General features: G+C 38.2%; 1 protein-coding gene across 2 annotated transcripts in view; it reads right to left on the bottom strand.

Moving 5' to 3' along the window:
• Positions 1 to 10,074: 10,074 nt before the first annotated feature.
• Positions 10,075 to 18,528, bottom strand: part of SNX4 (sorting nexin 4) — a 39,531-nt gene continuing 31,077 nt past the window's right edge. For both annotated transcript variants that reach the window (XM_063288753.1, XM_063288754.1), the window contains exons 10-14: positions 17,370 to 17,459; positions 14,781 to 14,880; positions 13,118 to 13,263; positions 12,068 to 12,182; positions 10,075 to 11,762 (exon numbers count right to left, since the gene is read on the bottom strand). In XM_063288753.1, the coding sequence (XP_063144823.1) occupies positions 11,715 to 11,762; positions 12,068 to 12,182; positions 13,118 to 13,263; positions 14,781 to 14,880; positions 17,370 to 17,459 (499 nt within the window). In that variant the 3' untranslated portion in view covers positions 10,075 to 11,714. The remainder of the gene's footprint in view (positions 11,763 to 12,067; positions 12,183 to 13,117; positions 13,264 to 14,780; positions 14,881 to 17,369; positions 17,460 to 18,528) is intronic.

The raw sequence follows: 18,528 nt of genomic DNA, 5'->3' as shown, positions 1-18,528 counted from the left end.
GGAGAGGAAAAGTATGCATTAGTAATTTGTGTCCCAACTCTAAAAATAAAAAAATTCTAACAGCAGCTTATAAAATAGGAAAAAAGGCCAATTCGTATCCTGAAGTACAGAGGTGCAGAAGACATATATATATAAATGTTTTACAGAAAGGAAACATTGTTGAAGATCACTTGAAAGCACTAAGAAGGGGCTGGGATTTGGGGGGCAGGAAAAATCCACCACAGCTGCAGAGTTTTCTCTGAAAATGCTCTGTTCTTAATACTGTCAATTTGATTGATTGATTGATTGATTGATGTCCTGGCTAGACAACAAGGCCTCAAATAACAGTCTTGTTCTTAGGGATGTGAGCATTCCCATTAAAGGCTTAAACTGGCACTTTAAATTGCTGGCAATTAATTGGAAATCAGCGTAGCATGTGCGGACTGCTTTGCTCTTATTGATCATTTGGTGGCTATATTTTTAACCACTTGCAATTTCTAAATCATTTTTAAAAATACGTCTTCAAAAATCAGGAGTACAGGCATGTAGTCTTGCACCAAACAAGTCAACCCTGGGGATGTAGCTGCCAGATTGCCCTCACCCTAACCATTTCTCATAAGTTATTCCTTCCTGGCCCTTCATCCTTTTCCTCTGGACATGCTTGTCAACATCCTTCCTAAAATGCAGTGACCAGAAATGGATGCAATTTTATCTGTTTGAATAAAAATATCCATACCAGTGACAGTGTTTCCCAGCCACTTCACATTGCCACTGTGGCAACATCAAACCTGTCTGCATTTAATGATGTATCATCACAGCAATGACTAGGTGACATTATAAATTGTGGAAATCCTCAGTGACAGTGCAACTCTGAAAATAAAAAAATATTTTAATGTATGTCAATATCTAATTATCTTCATTTTATTTATTCATCAATGACATTTATACAGCCATCCAACTCCAATATTGTAATTCTGGGCAGTGTACAAAAAAATCCCAATAACAACAAATACAACATATGATGACCATCCATCATCACTGGAAAAACAGGCAGACTTGAACTTTGTACATGAAACAATTACAATTCTCATTGTTTGCTCACTTTTCCTGCCTCACTTCCCTCTTGGGTACCTTATCACCTCACCTTATTTTCCCTCCCCCCATATATTTGTGTGACAAGTATAATCAAATTTTTATTATGATCATAGACCAGCATATGGGAGTGGGGTACACTCATTAAAAAGAAACATAAAGGATCCAAAACTATGTACCAAGAGTGAAAATGAAAATCTAAAAAGAATTATAAAAAGCTAGAAGGTATAAAAGATATATAAGTTAAAAACTTTAAAAGAATGTATAAAAAGAATCTGCAAGAAATTGCAGGAGCATTAGATGGGTGTAGGGGAGCATAAAAAGTTAGTATGTGGGTATCAAGTTATAAAGTACTATAATATGGCAAACTAGGTGCCCGTTAGGTCTAGTTTATAAAGTTGAGCACAGGTCATCATCCAATGAATTTTGAGTGCTGCTGCGTAGAACCTGGCAATGTTGTGTGTTGTAGCAAGGTTGGTATCTGAAAGCAACAGGATTATGTAAAATTCTCCTGTGCACCCTGGGTATTTATGTAGTAATGGTAAGAAGAAGCTACCGTAGCGCAAATATCTCTGTAGCACAGGCATTGGAGAAACAAGCCCTATTCGTTCTGCAGTATGTCTCCAAAGTCACGGGGCACTGTCTCTCCCAGTAGGATATCTTCCTATAAACAAGGCAGTTAAAATACTTTTAAGAACTGTTGAGTATCTGCCACCAGAAAGTACTTTATGAAAATGATCCAGAGCAACCCCTGAGACAAGTCAGTAGTCTCACTTTCTAACTGAAAGATCAAACTTGACAATACCATCACAAAACCACTTAGGAAATGTGGTGAATGAAAAAGTCCAAGAAGCAGTGCTGGGGACTGCGGGAAAAACATGCAGATCTAGTAGCATTGGTCAATTTTCAGTAGATCTTTCTGGTACTGAATTATCAACAGAGAGATTCCTTCCACCTTTAGATTCTGATGCTGAAATGTAAAACTTGGCAAAGAGTTGTAAACTGAGTGGATCTTTGTGGGAACGGATTGGAAGCTTACTTCTTATGAAAAAGAAAAGACTCCCCTATGTCAAGCCAGATATTTGGTGGCTACATGAACTCACCCATATCTTTTCATGGCAACCATGCAGAATTGGCTCGCCATGGCCTTCAGTGGGTGGGTGATTTTTTTTAAACTTCCCAGTAGATCTCAGAAGCACCAAACCTGTCCACTCTTTGCTCTAACAAACTAACAAATAAAACATTGGCCTTCGGAAGTTGAGAAGGGCTGTTGTTGTGGGCCAGAACCAGGACCTAAGACGAGAGAGACACAAGGAGAGAGAGAGCAAACCATGATACAATGGCTGTAGGTTAATTTGCATGTGCTCAAGGTAAAAGAATCCAAAGCTTTATGCAGGGCCTAGCGATACACTTCTCCTTAGAATCTCAGCCAGAATCCAGGATAAAGCTCAAATAGACAATTTTGCTCTATCTGGACCAGTCCTAATGACGCTGGCTGGCAACACCATTCCAGGCAAGATTTCCTGCCCTAACCTGGAAGCTTATTTATTTAATTTAATTAATTTTGCATTTAAGCAGGCACTCAAGATGGGAAACCCCACTGCAAAAACAAAATCCCCAGCTTAAAACACAAATGCGAAGAGCAACAAAAGTCGATTAACAATTAAAAGCTTGACAAAAGCAATGCATCTTAAGGTTTTCTCAACACCAAGAATGTTACGAGCAGTAAGCAGCTGGCAACCAGTGCAGGCCTTTCAGTACAGGCACCATCTCTTCTTTGCATCATGCACAGCGCAAGCTTAGTACATACATTTTGCACTATTCGCAACTTCTGGATATTTTTCAAGGGTTGTCCTAACCAGAACACACAGAGATAGATGAGACTATTAGCAGATCCACCTGGTTCGAGAAGGGTTGCAGCTAGCCCCATTGCCAAAATACCATAGCCATAGTAAATTCAGAGACAGCTGAAGTTCAAGAAACACGCCCAGACTGCGGTTTTGTTCCAGGTATTGCCTCCTGGTTAGTGGACAAATCCTTCAATAGAATTTGCTGTTGAGGCAGCCTGGTGCGCCCATGCTTTTAAAGAGCTATTCACATGTTGTTGTGACTGGAATTATCAAAAGCCTTGGTACAATCTTAGATACGTTTTTGGAGCTCCCCTGACTTTCCCATGATCCATCAGATATTAGCAATGTGATCTTGGATCCTGCCAGGTATTTGTCACCTCTCAAGTTAAAAAAGGCTATTTGAAAAAAAATCTAGGCAATTGAAATTGTTGCATATGAAGGTCTGGTCTCCAGCATTTACAACGCACTAAGCATGGCTAGGCTCACACAGCACACAAACCAAAATAAATCACATTAGGTTCTAATGACATGTGAATCCCTGGGCCTTGTGTAGACCCAGAGAGTCTTGGGAAAGAAAGGGGGATAAACACTTATTCAGCACAGAAAAGGAAAAGCAGAGTTATCTGGTGGATCAGGGGGGGTTTGTTTGCTCTTTGAAAGGGTGGAGGAAGCCAGCAAATGTTCTTGGGAGTGAGGTAGCTGAGAAGTTTCACTGGGGTGAGAAAAATATGTCCTTGATTATATAATGCATAAATGATGTTCTTGTCTCTTACACATCATTGGTGTGTAAGAGAGAGTTTAGAGATGACTTGTATGGAAAGAGTATGTATGCGTGGGTTTTTCAAGGAGCAGTCCAATATGTATAAATGTACATGGGTGGCTATTTTTTGTATTATTTCAAATGATCATCCTATTGGAGGAATGTGTTTTAAATGGTTTACTAAAATGGGACTGGTTTTCTCTAAAAATAATGGGCTTCATCTTTAGCCCCACCAGTTCAGCTTTCTGCAAAAGCAGGCATTGTTCAAAATGCTTATGTAAGCAAAAAGACAAACATATGGTCAATAATAATAAAGGATTGCTTTCCAGATGTGCCCATGTACCCTCAAAAGATCCTTTTATTTTACTCCTAAGTCTGAATAAAGCGGAAAAAACAAGAAAAAGTTTCAGTGATGATGCCATGTAAAAAGATGATGCCACTGCAAAAAGTGAACAAAGCATAGTTATTTCATAAGGTACATTTCCCCTATGTCCTTGAACAGCAGACTGTCATCCTTTTAGAAGGTTCATATTCCTTGAGAGGAGAAAATAATTGAAGCAAAGAAGACAGTGAAGAATATACAAATAAGTTTGCTGAAATGTAGGAGACTGCTCTTTTCTAATAAGTCATGTTGTTTATTAGTTCCTTTTCCTTGTGACATACTTTTAATGAGAAAGATGCCTTAAAGCCAAACTAGCCATGAAACCCACCCACCCCCACCATATCCACTTCCTTTTAAAGCAGTCTGCCTCAACGTATTTAAGCAGGGAATGGGGAGTTAGCCATTGTTAGGTGGTTGTGGCCTCACATCTTGCTTTGCTTTTAAGCTAAGACCAGAAATTCACATAGAATAGCAGCAGATCAGGAAACAACTGAATAGAATTATCACTGTCATGTCTAGTTTAGCCTCTGGCCTAACGAAGACCACTCCTTTTTCCAAGCCTACATCATCTCAAACCTTTTCTCAAATTTGTCTGGAAGCCTATAGTTAGTTAAATTGCAGAGAAATTATGGTTAAACCGCTGGCACAAATGTCAGCAGACTCACAATCTTTATGTCCTGATTCTTCCACCACCTTCTCTCCCAGTCTTCAGCAGCATACTGCTGCTGCTATCCTCTCCAAGATTTTGCACAATAAAGTTGGTTTGTTTAATGAGCAGCAATAGCTAGCTGATATCGTTGAAGCTAATACTATTCACACTTACCTGCCACAGAGCACTATGGTTCTCACTTTTCCCACTGCATTTACCACAAAATTGACATGACAGATTTCTCATCATCACTGTCTGCATCTGCACTTCTGACCATGCTGTTTTTCCTATATTCCCAGCAGCACCGTGAGTATGCATAAACATTCCCTCATGAGGAAGGAATACATGGCAAAGGCTTCTATGGGAAACAAAAGCTGTATGAATATATTTTGGCCTCCCAGCATGAGATCAATTTATCAGATGCTTCAAGGAGCAGTAAATGCATGGGATATATACTGAAAGCAATTGTACTCCACAGAAATTTATGCCAAAACAAATGTTAGCCTCTAAGATGCCACTAGAGGCTTTTGTTATTGTTATTGTAGTTGCAATAGGCTTACATGCCTATTTATGTTATAAAAGTTTCTACTGTTGCTATTGTCGGCGCAGAGTATGGGGGGAGATGCTCTCATCATGAATTTGCATGTTAAATGCCAAACTTACATGTCTGTGAGCTAGAGGAAAAGTCATTACATTTATTGGGACTTACTTCTGAAGGGCAGACTCTAAAGGAGTGTGCACAACCTCTCACCCCAAGGACTGTTCTTGCTTTTGAGTAGCATGCTACTGCCTTGTTTCAAAGCCCTAGCTTTTGGTTTGGCACAACAGTCCCCCCCTCCCACAAGGCATCTTGTAAAATGGTTGTCATGCTGGGAGGCCCAAATAAGTTACATTTAGCTTTTGTTTCCCCCAAAAGCCTCCCCAGTGGAATGCCGTTTAATCAATGACACAGTCAGTGAGAAATACATTGACCCTTATCATTCCACCAAGGGTCATTAAGAAGTTGGGTTTAGCCATTAGATGATGTCTGATTTACAGGTTAGAACTGGCACATCAAGAGATGGAGCATTTGCCTGATTCAGCAAAGCCACAGTCTCTTTAAAGAGTGGTTTTCACTTATCCTCTGCTTAAAATGGAAAAAAAGATGAAGAAAAGAAGGAGCATGACCTGCCTATCAATATCTAAACAGAAGGCCTCTCTGTGCAATGAACTCTGAATGGGTGCTGACAACCAAAAGCTTATTCAGGGTGTCAATAACTAGATTTCCTAGGCTGATAGTATTCACTTGATTTGGAATTCTTGTATATATATTCCTCAATCAGTATCAGTTTCATCACCCTTCATTGACACTGAACTGCTACTGCAGCACTGAGTGTAAGAGCTCTTCACGGACGTTACGGAGGCAAGCTGCATATATAAATAGAGCAGGAACATGATTTAACAGGAATAACACCATTCCATCTGTTCTTTTGTGTCAGCATCTATACTGTATCTATTTCTAAAGTGCTGTAATCCTTACACATATTCACATTCCCAAATCCTTTTTGAAAAGTGAGAAGCATTGACCACACTGTACATCAAAAATATTGCTTTTCCAATTGTACAAATTCCATAAAACATGAACCAGAAAATAGCTCTTGTGGCTTCTGTGTCACTCCTCAGACTATTTCATGTTCTTTGCTGAAAGCCCTAAGTGGCCGCTTACTCAAGCTCAGTAATACTAGAAACCCAGACAGCAGTATTTTACCCAAGTGCTTGCAGAAGAATAAGAAGATTCTGCATCACTATATTTCTGATGTCAAGCTTTGAATTGAATCAAAAACTGCATTTGAAACTTCCTGAATTTCACGAAGTATTTTACTGGATGGGAAAAGCAGGAAAGGAGCCATTCTGAAAAACACCAATCTAAAGTCCTAGGCATTTGGAGCTACTGTCGTTGTATTTCATGGATCTTTATACCAAAGAGATATGAAATTTTCAGCCTTGAATCCCTCCTGATACAACTGTTAACACACCTGATATTAAGAGTAACTTTTTTCCTTGGCAACTATGGCACGCCATAACAGTTGCTGGCTTCATCAGAGATAAAACCGATCTTAGCTGCTAAAACAAGCCAGATTCTAAATCCCTATACCAGGAAAAAACATGATAAGACAAAAGTGGAAGAGAAAAGCCATGTTTGTAGAAATTGAAAAAAGAAAACAACATTGGTGAAACGTGGATAAAACTCTTCTGGGCAGAATTTGGGGTAGATTCCTGCATTTATATAAAAGTCAAATTAGCTATGCCATTACTGCCTACTTTCCTCATGGGAAGGTACTGGTTGCATACTGTATGTTCCCCGTTGAGGACTTTGCTCTTTCAAATAGAAACAGCCTTTACTAGGCCATGGACTACAGAGTGGGCATTGAATACTAATTGATTTCCTTATTACTTCATTTCAGGTTAAGAGATACAGTGTTATAGTTGTTACAGTCCTATCTGGCTAGTCAATCACAGAAAGCTATACTGGATAAATTCTGGTCTATGACATAACCAAATTTTCTTGGTTCTGGTAATGCTGGCTTTGCTTATTGTTACACACTGACCCTTATTTTTTAATGGTGTCTTTATCTCTTTGAAAAATGACATCCAAATGTTTCAAATTAAAAAAAAAGCCTTTACTTTATAGTTAAATTCAGTATATGCACTAGAGGGTGCTGTATAAACATTTTTGCCTAAGCAAATGCACCAGGAGCAAACAGCGATAGTATTCAGGATGTATAGCAATTCACAAACAACTATACAAACTGTTCTGTAAACCTAAAACCTAGTTTATGAAATGTACATTCATAAACCTAACACTGGCCAAATCAAACTTTATTTCACTCAAGAATTTATAATTACATTCTCTAACATTTAAGCACAGTTGAATAATCTTTTCAAGTCATACTCTATCTATTGTACTGGATTAGAGAGAGTTGTGCTGCATCTAACAAGTATTTGGACTTGTCCATCTGTCCAACAAAGATAAGATAGATTGATTGATTGATCGATCGTTAACCAAGGAAAACAAAGATACGTTTGCACACCTTATATATAACTATGTAAATCTGAATCATTACTTGCATGATCCAGCAGATTAAGTATTTTAAACTTTCATTAATGAAATGCCTCTTTATGGTATTCAAGGAGCTTTTTTATCCAAGATGTTAATCTTTCAATATCTGAGAGACTAATTATTGATTTAACTACTGAATAATTACTGTATTTACTAAATTTATATGCTTGCCCAACTCCCAGCATATCCCAAATCTGCCCTGAAAATTTCCCCCCCCCCCCGTCTTTTGCAGGATATTTAGGGAACACAAAGGAGATTAGTCTTTTTACAAGTGACTGGATGCTGTTTATTGCAAGCCTAAAAATCTTCTATTTTTGTTGTTGTTGTTGTTGTTGTTGTTGTAAAAAGTAGGTTACTTAGAGTTTCCATTTGCAAAAATTAATGTATAGTTGATAATCAAGGCATTGTGGGCTCCGTTGTAAAGAACAGATACAGGCATGCATTATTCATTTTACAAATGTCCTAGTCCTAATACTTACCTAGATGCTACTCTGGAGCATGGAGCAAGCCTGACAGAAATATGCTGAATTGGCTTTTTGGTTGTCTTTTTGACATCATAAGAACATGGAACTGTTTTGGAAAGGCACAGCAAGAATAGCTACCACCTGGCTGGTGTGAAGTTTTTGCACATTTTACTGACAAAATCAGCAAAATTTGCCATAATCTTGACTTTGCATCTTCAGGGTCCAGAAGTGGAGACTGAGTTGACATTTTGCACTGTTACCTGGGACTTACTTCTGCTTGTGGACTCTGATGGTCAGGGTGCTTTTCAGTAGGATCGTTTTGACCTGTTGTTGAGATGGATGCTCCTCCTGGCTCTTTCAGGCGGCCTGAAGGTCTGGGAAGTGGTCAGTGTCTCTGATAGGGGAGTGCCAGATGCCCTTAAGAAGGTGCTGGTATGTTTCTTCTTGAAGAGGCTTTCCCGGGATCTAGCTATTTTTCCCTATTTCCAACCTTCCCTTTTTAGGAAAGGATGTTCAGAAGATGGTGTGGCTTCAGCTACCTAAAGGAAATGGATTACACCTGGATTCCTTTCAGTTAGAATTCAGGCCTGGGCATGGAACTGAAACTGCCTTGGCCACTGTGTTGCAACCTGGAATGAGGAGAATGTTCTGAGCTGATTCTCATTGGTATTTCATAATTGATTATGGTGCCCTTTTGGGTTACATGCAAGGGTTGGCTAACAGAGGCATGATTCTCCAGCAGTTCTGCTCCTTCCTGAGCAGGCAATAATACTCAGCTATAGTGCATTGCTGAGGGCCAGAGATACCATGGAAGTCTTGACTCAGTGCTTGGAGGCTGTGGAGGCCTGGATGAGACAAAACAAGCTGGATAGAACCACAACAAGATGGTGTTACTGCTTGTACAAATACCATCTGATTCTCTGTTGGCTCCTGTTATTACTTTGCATGGGGTGGCAGTCCCCCAAAAGAACAGGTCTACCACTTGGATGTCCTCCTGGACTGACAGCTACTGTTTAATGAAGGCCATGGCCTACTTTGGCTGGTGTACGTGTTGCAGCCCCACCTGGAGCGAAAAGACCTAGTGACAGTAACTCATGTCCTTGTCACTACCAGAATAGACTAATGCAGTGTGTTTTACCTTGGGTTACCTTTGAAGATTCTGAGAAACTGCAACTGGTGCAAGATGAAGCTACTAGCACAGGGGTGGGTGAGAACCATTTCAACCACATTATTCCTATCCTGTGGATACTGCATTGCCTACCAAAAGGTTTCCAGGAAGGAATGGATAAGAAGGCATTCTTTCTCTTGCCAAATAAACTAGCCTCAGCCAGCTTTGCATAAAGTTTTCTACTGAATGGACCAAATGTCAATCATACAATATACTACAGTACCACACCCAGTTATCACTCAATTCATAAAATGCTCCTAGTTTTGCAAGACAGTTTGGAAAGCCTATTTGCTATGATCTTATCCTCAGACTTTATAGGGCACTGGAAGAAATCAACTGGAGAGAAACCTCAGGTTGTGGTAAAATCTTACAAGAATTTTCTGGTGTGCTCCATTAAACAGAGCTTTTAAACATCTTTTAATCACTGTAAATGTCAATCAGAACCCTCTTCTTGAAACCTGTAGAAACATGAACAATCACAGAACAGAAATGAATGCCTGGAAATCTTCCTAAAACAAAATACTAGATTTTTAAAACACAGAAAATGGGCAATTGCAAATCAATAATATGCCTCTTTTTTTCAAGCATACTAACAATAAAGTCAAATTTAAGGAGAATCCAAAATAGATATGAAAAACAAAACATAATAAAGGGTAGTTTTATTTAACATATTTGGCACAAACCTTTTGATCCCTTCTCAAAACTCAATACAGTTAGCAAGAAAAAGACATACTAATGCATTTAATTTATACAGCTTATGAAAGAAGGGTAAGAGAAGGAAGGCACTAGGAAGATCAAGTGCATGGAAAATATTGACTCCAAGTGCCTACTGGTATTAAATTAAGGCACAACTACTCTATAAGTCTACTATAAAAGTCTAAGTTTGTAGCTGCGTATTGTTTCTGGAATGTAGAAGTTTTATCAGTTTGGGGGCTATATTCCACACTTCTCCAAAATGGAACGATGTGGCTGATTTACCTTAAGATACTAGATTTTCTCTTGAAATAAGGATGTAATTACTACAATTAATCATTAATCTTTTAAAAAATCTTCCATGATAGGCTGAAAAAGTTGCCTGCAAACTTGATTTCATAATGGTGTTAGGAAAGGAGGTCTGATTTGAGGAAATAAACAGATTAAGTTCCTTCTAGTATATGTAACCTAATTAAACAGTGCTTGACAAAGTGAGTACCATGATTTTCAAAGAAGATTCACAGTTACGTCTCGCTTCATTCCATATTCTCTCTTAAATATCAGTATGAAAAAGCAGCCAAGGAGTATTAGAGCTTTCTGACAGCCAGGAATGAGTGTCTTTAGTTTTAAGATTTAATATAAAGCTAGCAAAAGAGATCCTGCTTTTTGAACACATTGTACAGAGGACAAACAATGCATTCTATAAACCTTCTTTTCAAAGAAACCTAGACAAAAGTACGTTATACAAAATCAAGGCAAAGACATGTATAAGCAATTCATATTTATGTTGCAAATAAAGCCTATTTGATTTAATATTGGTATTCTCAAGTATTCAAAAGGGGAACATTTTTATATTAAAAAATCAAATAAGAATCAAATGCTTTAAGCTCAGGGATGCTGAATAAATGTAAAACTCATATTAACCATGTTTATTGAGATCAGTAATAGTAACTATAAGGTTTTGAGGTGGCAAATAGAAAACATTTATAAGGAATTCCTATTAGTTTTAAATACTGAGCTAAGAAGCATCCCTGTTATATAACATGAATATCCAAAACCTGTGTTACAAAGTTTAAGGGGTTTGGGGGGAGTGGCGTACAATCTGAGATGTGCAACATGTGGTATTGTGGGATGTTACCAATATTTGGGTGGGGGGGACTTAGTTTTGTACCACTACACTTAGAAACAAAGAAAGAATAATCTTCATCAGCATATGTTTACAGTGTAGGTTACAGTGTTTACAGTACTGTAACATATAAAGAAGGGGCACTTGGAAATGATTTACATAAGTGTACAGATTCGTGGTACAGTGAATAGTTTGATTTATGTGATCAATGGAGCCAGCTTGGATCCTTCCTATAGCCTTATCTCAAAACAGAATTACAAAGTTCAGTTTGCTACTGCATGCAAAACAAGCCACAAGGTGGCCATCAGGAAACAGAGACCAATTCTTTGTGCCCTATTTTCATAAACACACCAACTCCATGATAAAGTAAATGTAGCAACTTAGCATCCATATTCATGCATTTGTGCTTTTGTTCTCCAGCATTTTGCCAAGAAGGACAGAGTTCCATACATCACATCTTGCTGAAACATTCTTTTGCATTTGTCCAAACCTGAATTCCCTGAAATTAAACAGAAAAGTCTGTATGTGAAATAAGCATTCAAGCAGACAAGTGATCAACTTCCGGTGACAATATCCACATATTAATTTCTATTAAAGTTGCTAAGTTTTCTATGTCATGATAGAAGCATTCTTGCACACAACATGAAAGAATGTTCTACATCCTCAGAACGATACACAGAGCCAGAAGCCTACTGAAGAATACAGTAAAGGTGTATCCTGAGGCTTTCATTAGTCTGGGCTGAAGCCTCATGTTTTAACATTTCATATTCTGGTTCTTTTTAAATTACTTCTGTCAAGACGTACCTTTTTGCACATACTGATCTGCATCACAGCATAACTGATCAGGGCCTCCTTTAAATCATGGTTCTTTTGCTCTTTGAAGCGTTCAATATCAGCCCAAGCACTTTTCATGAAGTCTCTGAAATGAAGTATAGCAAACAAGGCGCACGTTACCACAGAACCAGCCCCAGGTAAGTGGGCCAATGACATGAGATTTTTCATACATTCAAACAAGAGTGATTCCCCTCCTCCCCCAAATGCTTGCTATCTTCTTTGTTCATTAATTGCAATTTCTTATCTATCCATTTCATGCAACATTACCATCCACTCAAGAACTCCATTTGCTCAGCTGGCATCCGTTTTATTTCATGTTTGCAATCAACAGAACATATTGACTTGAACATTTGAAGCCATATTAATACATTTAAAACAAAAAACAAAAATCATACAAGCTGGCTGGGGAATTCTGGAAGTTGAAGTCCATACATCTTTAAGTTGCCAAGGCTGAGAAACACTGCATTAGTGCATAGGAGTATACTTGGCAAGTTGTTGCTTGAAATCTTACTCTCTCAAAGAAATGGTTAATATTTCTAAGCCTTGGAATGTATACATACAAACTTTTAAAAATATATATACTGTATATTGTACTAAACTAATAAAAGGAACATATAAATACATACAACCATATTAATGAACTAATATAACTTCAAATTTAATCGTAATTATGATATAAGTGGGAAGGGGGAACAGGGCAGTTAAGAAAGGTAAATTGGACAGAACAAAATCTTGCATTTAACTGGCAATGTCATAATCTCAGAGAACTGAGCAATACGTTTTCAGGGGCTTATTGTTTGACACTCCTCAAGTCAAACAGAACTAAAAATATGCACTGTAATCGAGGTAGAAAACTTGCTAACTATGGAAAACCTCCAACAGCCTCAACCTGCATATTACAGGATGTACAGTGCTGGTTTTTACTAATAATGGTACATTCATAAGCACCTGGAACATATACAGGGACACCTGTAAAGGGATCACTTGCAGTACATACACCCTGGCACAATCAATGGTTACCGGCTCTCTAAGTTCTTTGCTTTAAGCTGTTCTTCTCCATCATGTATTTGTTCTTCTAGAACCTTTATCTTTGCTTCTCTTTGTTCGGGTGTCTCCTGGCCAAAAAGCTTGCTGGTCATTCCTTTCAAGGAGAACGTTCTTACAGTCTGAAACAAGTATGATAATCAGGCAATTTCAAGAAATGGATGACTATCTTCCAGGAAAACAAGGCACCCCAAATGTTTGGATGGAAAATGTTTACATGGGCTGTTGCTTTAAAATATTCACTAAGGATAAAGGGCTTTATTTTTATCCCAGATAAAAATTCTGTCTTCAGTGGTCGTCCTCTTTCTTCCACCAAGCGTACAGCTTCAGGAAGGACACACAAGGAGCAATGAGGGAGGTAGGGGGCCCTATCTAGCCAGCCATATCAGCCAAATCAACTCTACCAATTAATGGGATGGCAGATGGCGCACCCAGATCATCTTCACATCCAGTCAACAGAAGACAAGATTTGCTTAGTCCAGACAGACTACTGAATTGAAAATAAAGCACTTAAGTTGCTATTTTGAATTAGTGATTTATAGCACAACTCAGATGATCTTCCAAACCACAGATAGAAGCATTAAGGACATGATGCACCTTATAAGTTCCATATCCTTATTCCATATTTGGGCTGGTCTGTTCATTTGGGACATCATGACATATTCTAGTGATAACAAACAGAAATGAAATCAAGAACCAGGGAGGGAAAGGAAAAAAAGGGCACAGATGATCCTCAAAGAATTGTTTAGAGAATAATTTTAACTGAATCAATGAAACATTGAATCCCTTTTAGAACTGCCATCAGACTCTTCCAAAGCAGCAACAGTAATTATTGTATAAAATGTACTGTTATTAAGGGACAAAGAATGCCATACTGTATGCACAACTTAATTTTGAATTATGACATACATAGAACCTATTTTTGTTGCCAATATTTAGGTAGTGGAATTAAATTTCTTTTTTTCTGTCCTTTTCAACAATCATCTTTGCCAGTACAGATTTTAAAAATGGTGATAGATTTCTAGCCAAATATCTTCCTTCTCTTTTGCCCTATTCAAAAGACCACTGTCATCAGTATTTAAAGTTGCCCTTGCCTTTACACACTGTCAAACAAACAGGGTATCTATTACATGACTGTGTGTATCATATTATTATACAATTGAATGCATGTATAACGTTAATTAGAACAGCTGTATCACCTGAAATATGCAGCACATTTTTTTATCCCAATTCATTGGGTGTCTCCCAAGCTCTGAACATACAAAAGTGTCCTATAATCTTTTAAAGTATCTGAAAGGGAAAGATTCCTCTCTCTTGCAAGATTTCAAAAATCCTGAATTTTATTCAACAGCAGGTTAAATCCCTCTTACAGGCAAGACATACACTTCTATTGATGAATAATATTAATCACTGTGAAATGCATTATAGAGATGTACAACTTGCACATACTTCTTCATATACTTGCTTGCTGACAGGAGGCTCCTGAAAATGCGTACACACAAACACACACACAACTTCATGAGCTTCCTGTCAGCAAGCTATGTATTAGTGCCATTTTTGTTAAGAACCTGGCTGTCTCTAATTTTAGACTTCGGAAAATAAGGTGGGTGGATAGATAAACAAACAAAGCCAAACTTACTCCTGTTGCCAATTCCTCACACTGCTGTTTCTTCGATAGGAGATCCTGAGCAGCCATTTCAAACTCATACTGCAGAAGTTCATGCTTCCTGCAAACTGCCCTGAAAATAACCAGTAAAAATTACAAATGAAACATTCTGCTCATTAATCCAAATCTACGTACATTCAGCAGCAGCAAGAATGAACCTTCTGGTCCCTACCGCTAACACAGCATTTCTTAAAGTGTGCTCTGAGGACCCCTGGGGATCGCCCAAGACCCTCTCATGGGTCCACGAAATCAAAATTATTTGCCAAATATTGAAGATACTTGCAAAAATTTAAAACAGTATCACTTTTCTTATTATTATTATTTGTTAAGATATACAGTTTTTTCATGAAAAATACTTTATGTTAATATCTAATGGGTTTAATATTGTTATTTTTAAATGATTCAGTAAATTACTATTCTATAAATGTGTCAATGTTAATTTTTAATACGATGAATATCAATAAATATGACCCATACAAACAAAAGCTCTTTTGGGGTCCTCCATAATTTTCAAAAGTGGAGAGCAAAAAGTTTAAGAAACATTGCTCTAACACATCATGTGAAAGGAGCCAGTCTGCAATAGAGAACTTCTGTGGAGATTCTTGTTTTATAAAGGACCCTAGAATATTAAGGTCCTTAATCACATGAGGATTGACCAGAGAAAGAAAAGAGGCCCTCTACACAAAGAACTACTTTGTTTTTAAAAATCGTATTTTAAGTATGATTCATCCCAAACAAAATTTAATCATCCCATTTGAGAGGTGCTTCTCTCTCAGTGGTAGATAAAGCCAAAACTCATGTGTCTCCACATTTACTAAAGGACTCTGCAGAGACAGTTTCATGGACTTTATCAATGCAAAAATAGTATATTTCAACACAGAAGTGACCAAAAAAGTCAGAAACCTTAGGAACAGAAGTGCCCCTTTACTTAAACTATAAGGCTATTTCAAGCTTGTAAAGAAAACGTAATTTTCACACCATCCTATTTGCATTCCACATGGAAACGCTGAATTCTAAAAGAACTTCTAGAAGAGAAAAACCTTTTAGATCTCTTCAATGGTCTTGAAGTATCCTCTCCATTTGGGTAGCCCTCTTGCTTGTATGGTCATAATTAGAAATCATTTCCTTTCAGGAGGGTGCAGAAAATAGAAAATTCATTTTATTTTGAACCCAAAACAAACCTTCAGTCCTGTATGTTCTGGAGCTATTCCTGGCCAGACATGTGCAGCAGAAATAAAACCTGGGGCATCTTTGGTCGTTCCAGTTTCGGAGGAAGCAAAACCCAAAGTATTTGTGGACTTATTTTAAGGGGTGAATAAGACAAGATCCTTTCTCCACCTCTTCCACATGATCTGCATGCCAGCCTGCCCACCCCTGATCTTCCAACAATCTCTTCCTCCCATCTCCAACTAGTGGATATCCTGCTGGCCTAATTATCCCTTATCTTCTGGACACCTTGCATTCTCCTTCCCCTGCCTTCCTATTGCCACTCTGCCAGCGTCTGCACATATTATTGTCAAGGCGTGGCTTTTTTCCACTCCACCCTTCCCCTGCCCACCACCCTGAAATGCTTCTGTCCCAAACAACCACATTTCAGTCTGTACACAGAAAAAAAACAGCCCTATTTCATTTTGTATATATTCATGTTTCAGTTTAAGCATGGCTAAGAAAAAGTTATTGTTCTGGACACAGAACTTTTTGCACATCCTTATTCCCTTTCAGGCTTCTCTGGTCAGCAGATTGTGGGTTACTCAGCTTTCCACACAATTTTGTAGTAACTAAACTGGCAGAGATTTGTAGGCCAAACAATATCAGCATGCAAGACTTCAGGCAAGGGGATTTTCTCTACTAAAGTCAACCCCACAATGTACAGGACAGTATTCATTTTTTTTCAGTTCAGGAAGAGGCGAAATTGATCTTTGCTTATCTCTGCTTGGAGGGGGAAACCACCTTTCAATGGTCAGAAAAGCCTAGAGAAATTGCTCCCTGCTCGTTTTTTGGATGAAGAATTATACCCTGATAATCCTGATTTCAAGGCTGCTTTGCTGCAAGCATTTGCATGCAGGTTTAGACAACGGTTCAACCTGCCTTAGATGTTTGGACAAACACACTGAGACACAGCCATTGGACAGGCTAAATGTATATTAAATCCCAGGCTCTTAACCTTCTTTAATAACTTTGTTAACACCTGCAAACCATTACTGTAATTCCAGCCAGTTTTAAAGAACTACCTTTTTGATAAAGAACAAATCTATTCAAAACATAGTAGAACAATTTGAGCCTGTCACTGTCAGTCTTATTATACAATCTCATGGTACGTTCCTATATTTCATTTCCTGATGCATTTATTACAGGAGCCACCATTATTCCGATGCTATTCACAGATCAAGAAGCAAGGCTATTTGATAGTACCTTTTTCAGAGATAATACGCAGAGCAAGTTCTTAAAGTTTCCTGCCTGCCTATTCTGATCGTTCGCTTTTAGCAACTGTTTACAAACGAGCTAAGTGCAATACTTTAAACATTATCAGTACAATCACAGGAGAGGCATCCATAGGCTTACCGAAGAGCTTCTGCATAAAAAAGATATTCTTTCAGCTGATCTGCATAATGTTCCTCTTCCTCTAGTATATCATCAATAGAAGCTGCAAACCTGGCAAGAAAAAAAGAAGGCTAGAAAAACAAACCCAAGCTCCCAAAACTCGATCAATGTTGCAGGTATATTTATTTTAAAATATTTTTATAACGCTCAGTTAAAGTGACCTAGTCAATGCGTAAATTTCCTTTAAAACCAGAACTAAAACTCATACAAAATACAAAAGATACAGTGTCCCAGTTCCTAAAGGCTTCCAAATAATTACTACAGTAAAATATAAATTATGTAGTAGGCAAACATTTCCTGCTAAGAAAAAGCAGTTTTATTGTAATAGGGGGAAATATCCAAGACCATTAGTTACAGGATTGGCAGCTAAACCCTAAACGAAAACAGAACTAACAGGCAGTTTCTATTATTTACTTATGCCGTAGAGCCGTGATCAGACATGGCATACATGCTTACTGGTCAAATATTAGAACAACAAAGGGTGATTTTAAAAGTTGTGGTATGGCCAGGAAGAGGGTTGCATCTTGCCAGGGAGAAGTAGTGTCTCGGGTTCTTGCCAGTCATGGCTTGGTCGCTTCCCCACTTGTCTTCTAGTAGCACGCAGCCCCGACTGAAGCAATGTACATTATAAAGCCTATCCTCATGACTCTTACTCTGGCGCAACAAAGGTAGGATGATTTCAGAAGACCCATAATTTCCCAATGGAAAATTATTTTCGACAGTGCAGAAGAGCTACCATTATTGTTGACAATGGTATGGAATGATCCTCCTCACTGACCGATCAGGAAAAGCACGCACCTGGGCTTTTTGAAAAAACACTGTACTGCAGGTCAATAATACAGGGTCTAGAAATGCAGCCAACAGCCAAGCGAGCCCTGTGTTCCGGTCACAATTTTCTGAAAGAATTGGCTCCTTTCAGCGCTGCAGAAGTCTTTACTCTCCCCAAATTAAAACATCAAATAAAGTGAATATTTAAGAAACAAATTTGTACAGTTACATACCATCTGTAAAATAGAGCAAAGCGACTGCTATCAAATAAATGGAAAACATCAGGTCTGCATTACATTATGTTTTAGTCTACAACTTTCTGGCATAGAAGCTTAAAGGAAACCCTGGAACA

This window comes from Candoia aspera, chromosome 1, assembly GCF_035149785.1.
Source record: "Candoia aspera isolate rCanAsp1 chromosome 1, rCanAsp1.hap2, whole genome shotgun sequence".
NCBI classification, from domain to species: domain Eukaryota; kingdom Metazoa; phylum Chordata; class Lepidosauria; order Squamata; family Boidae; genus Candoia; species Candoia aspera.
Note: the sequence above shows the minus strand (reverse complement) of the source record. Positions and strands in the feature narration are given on the sequence as shown.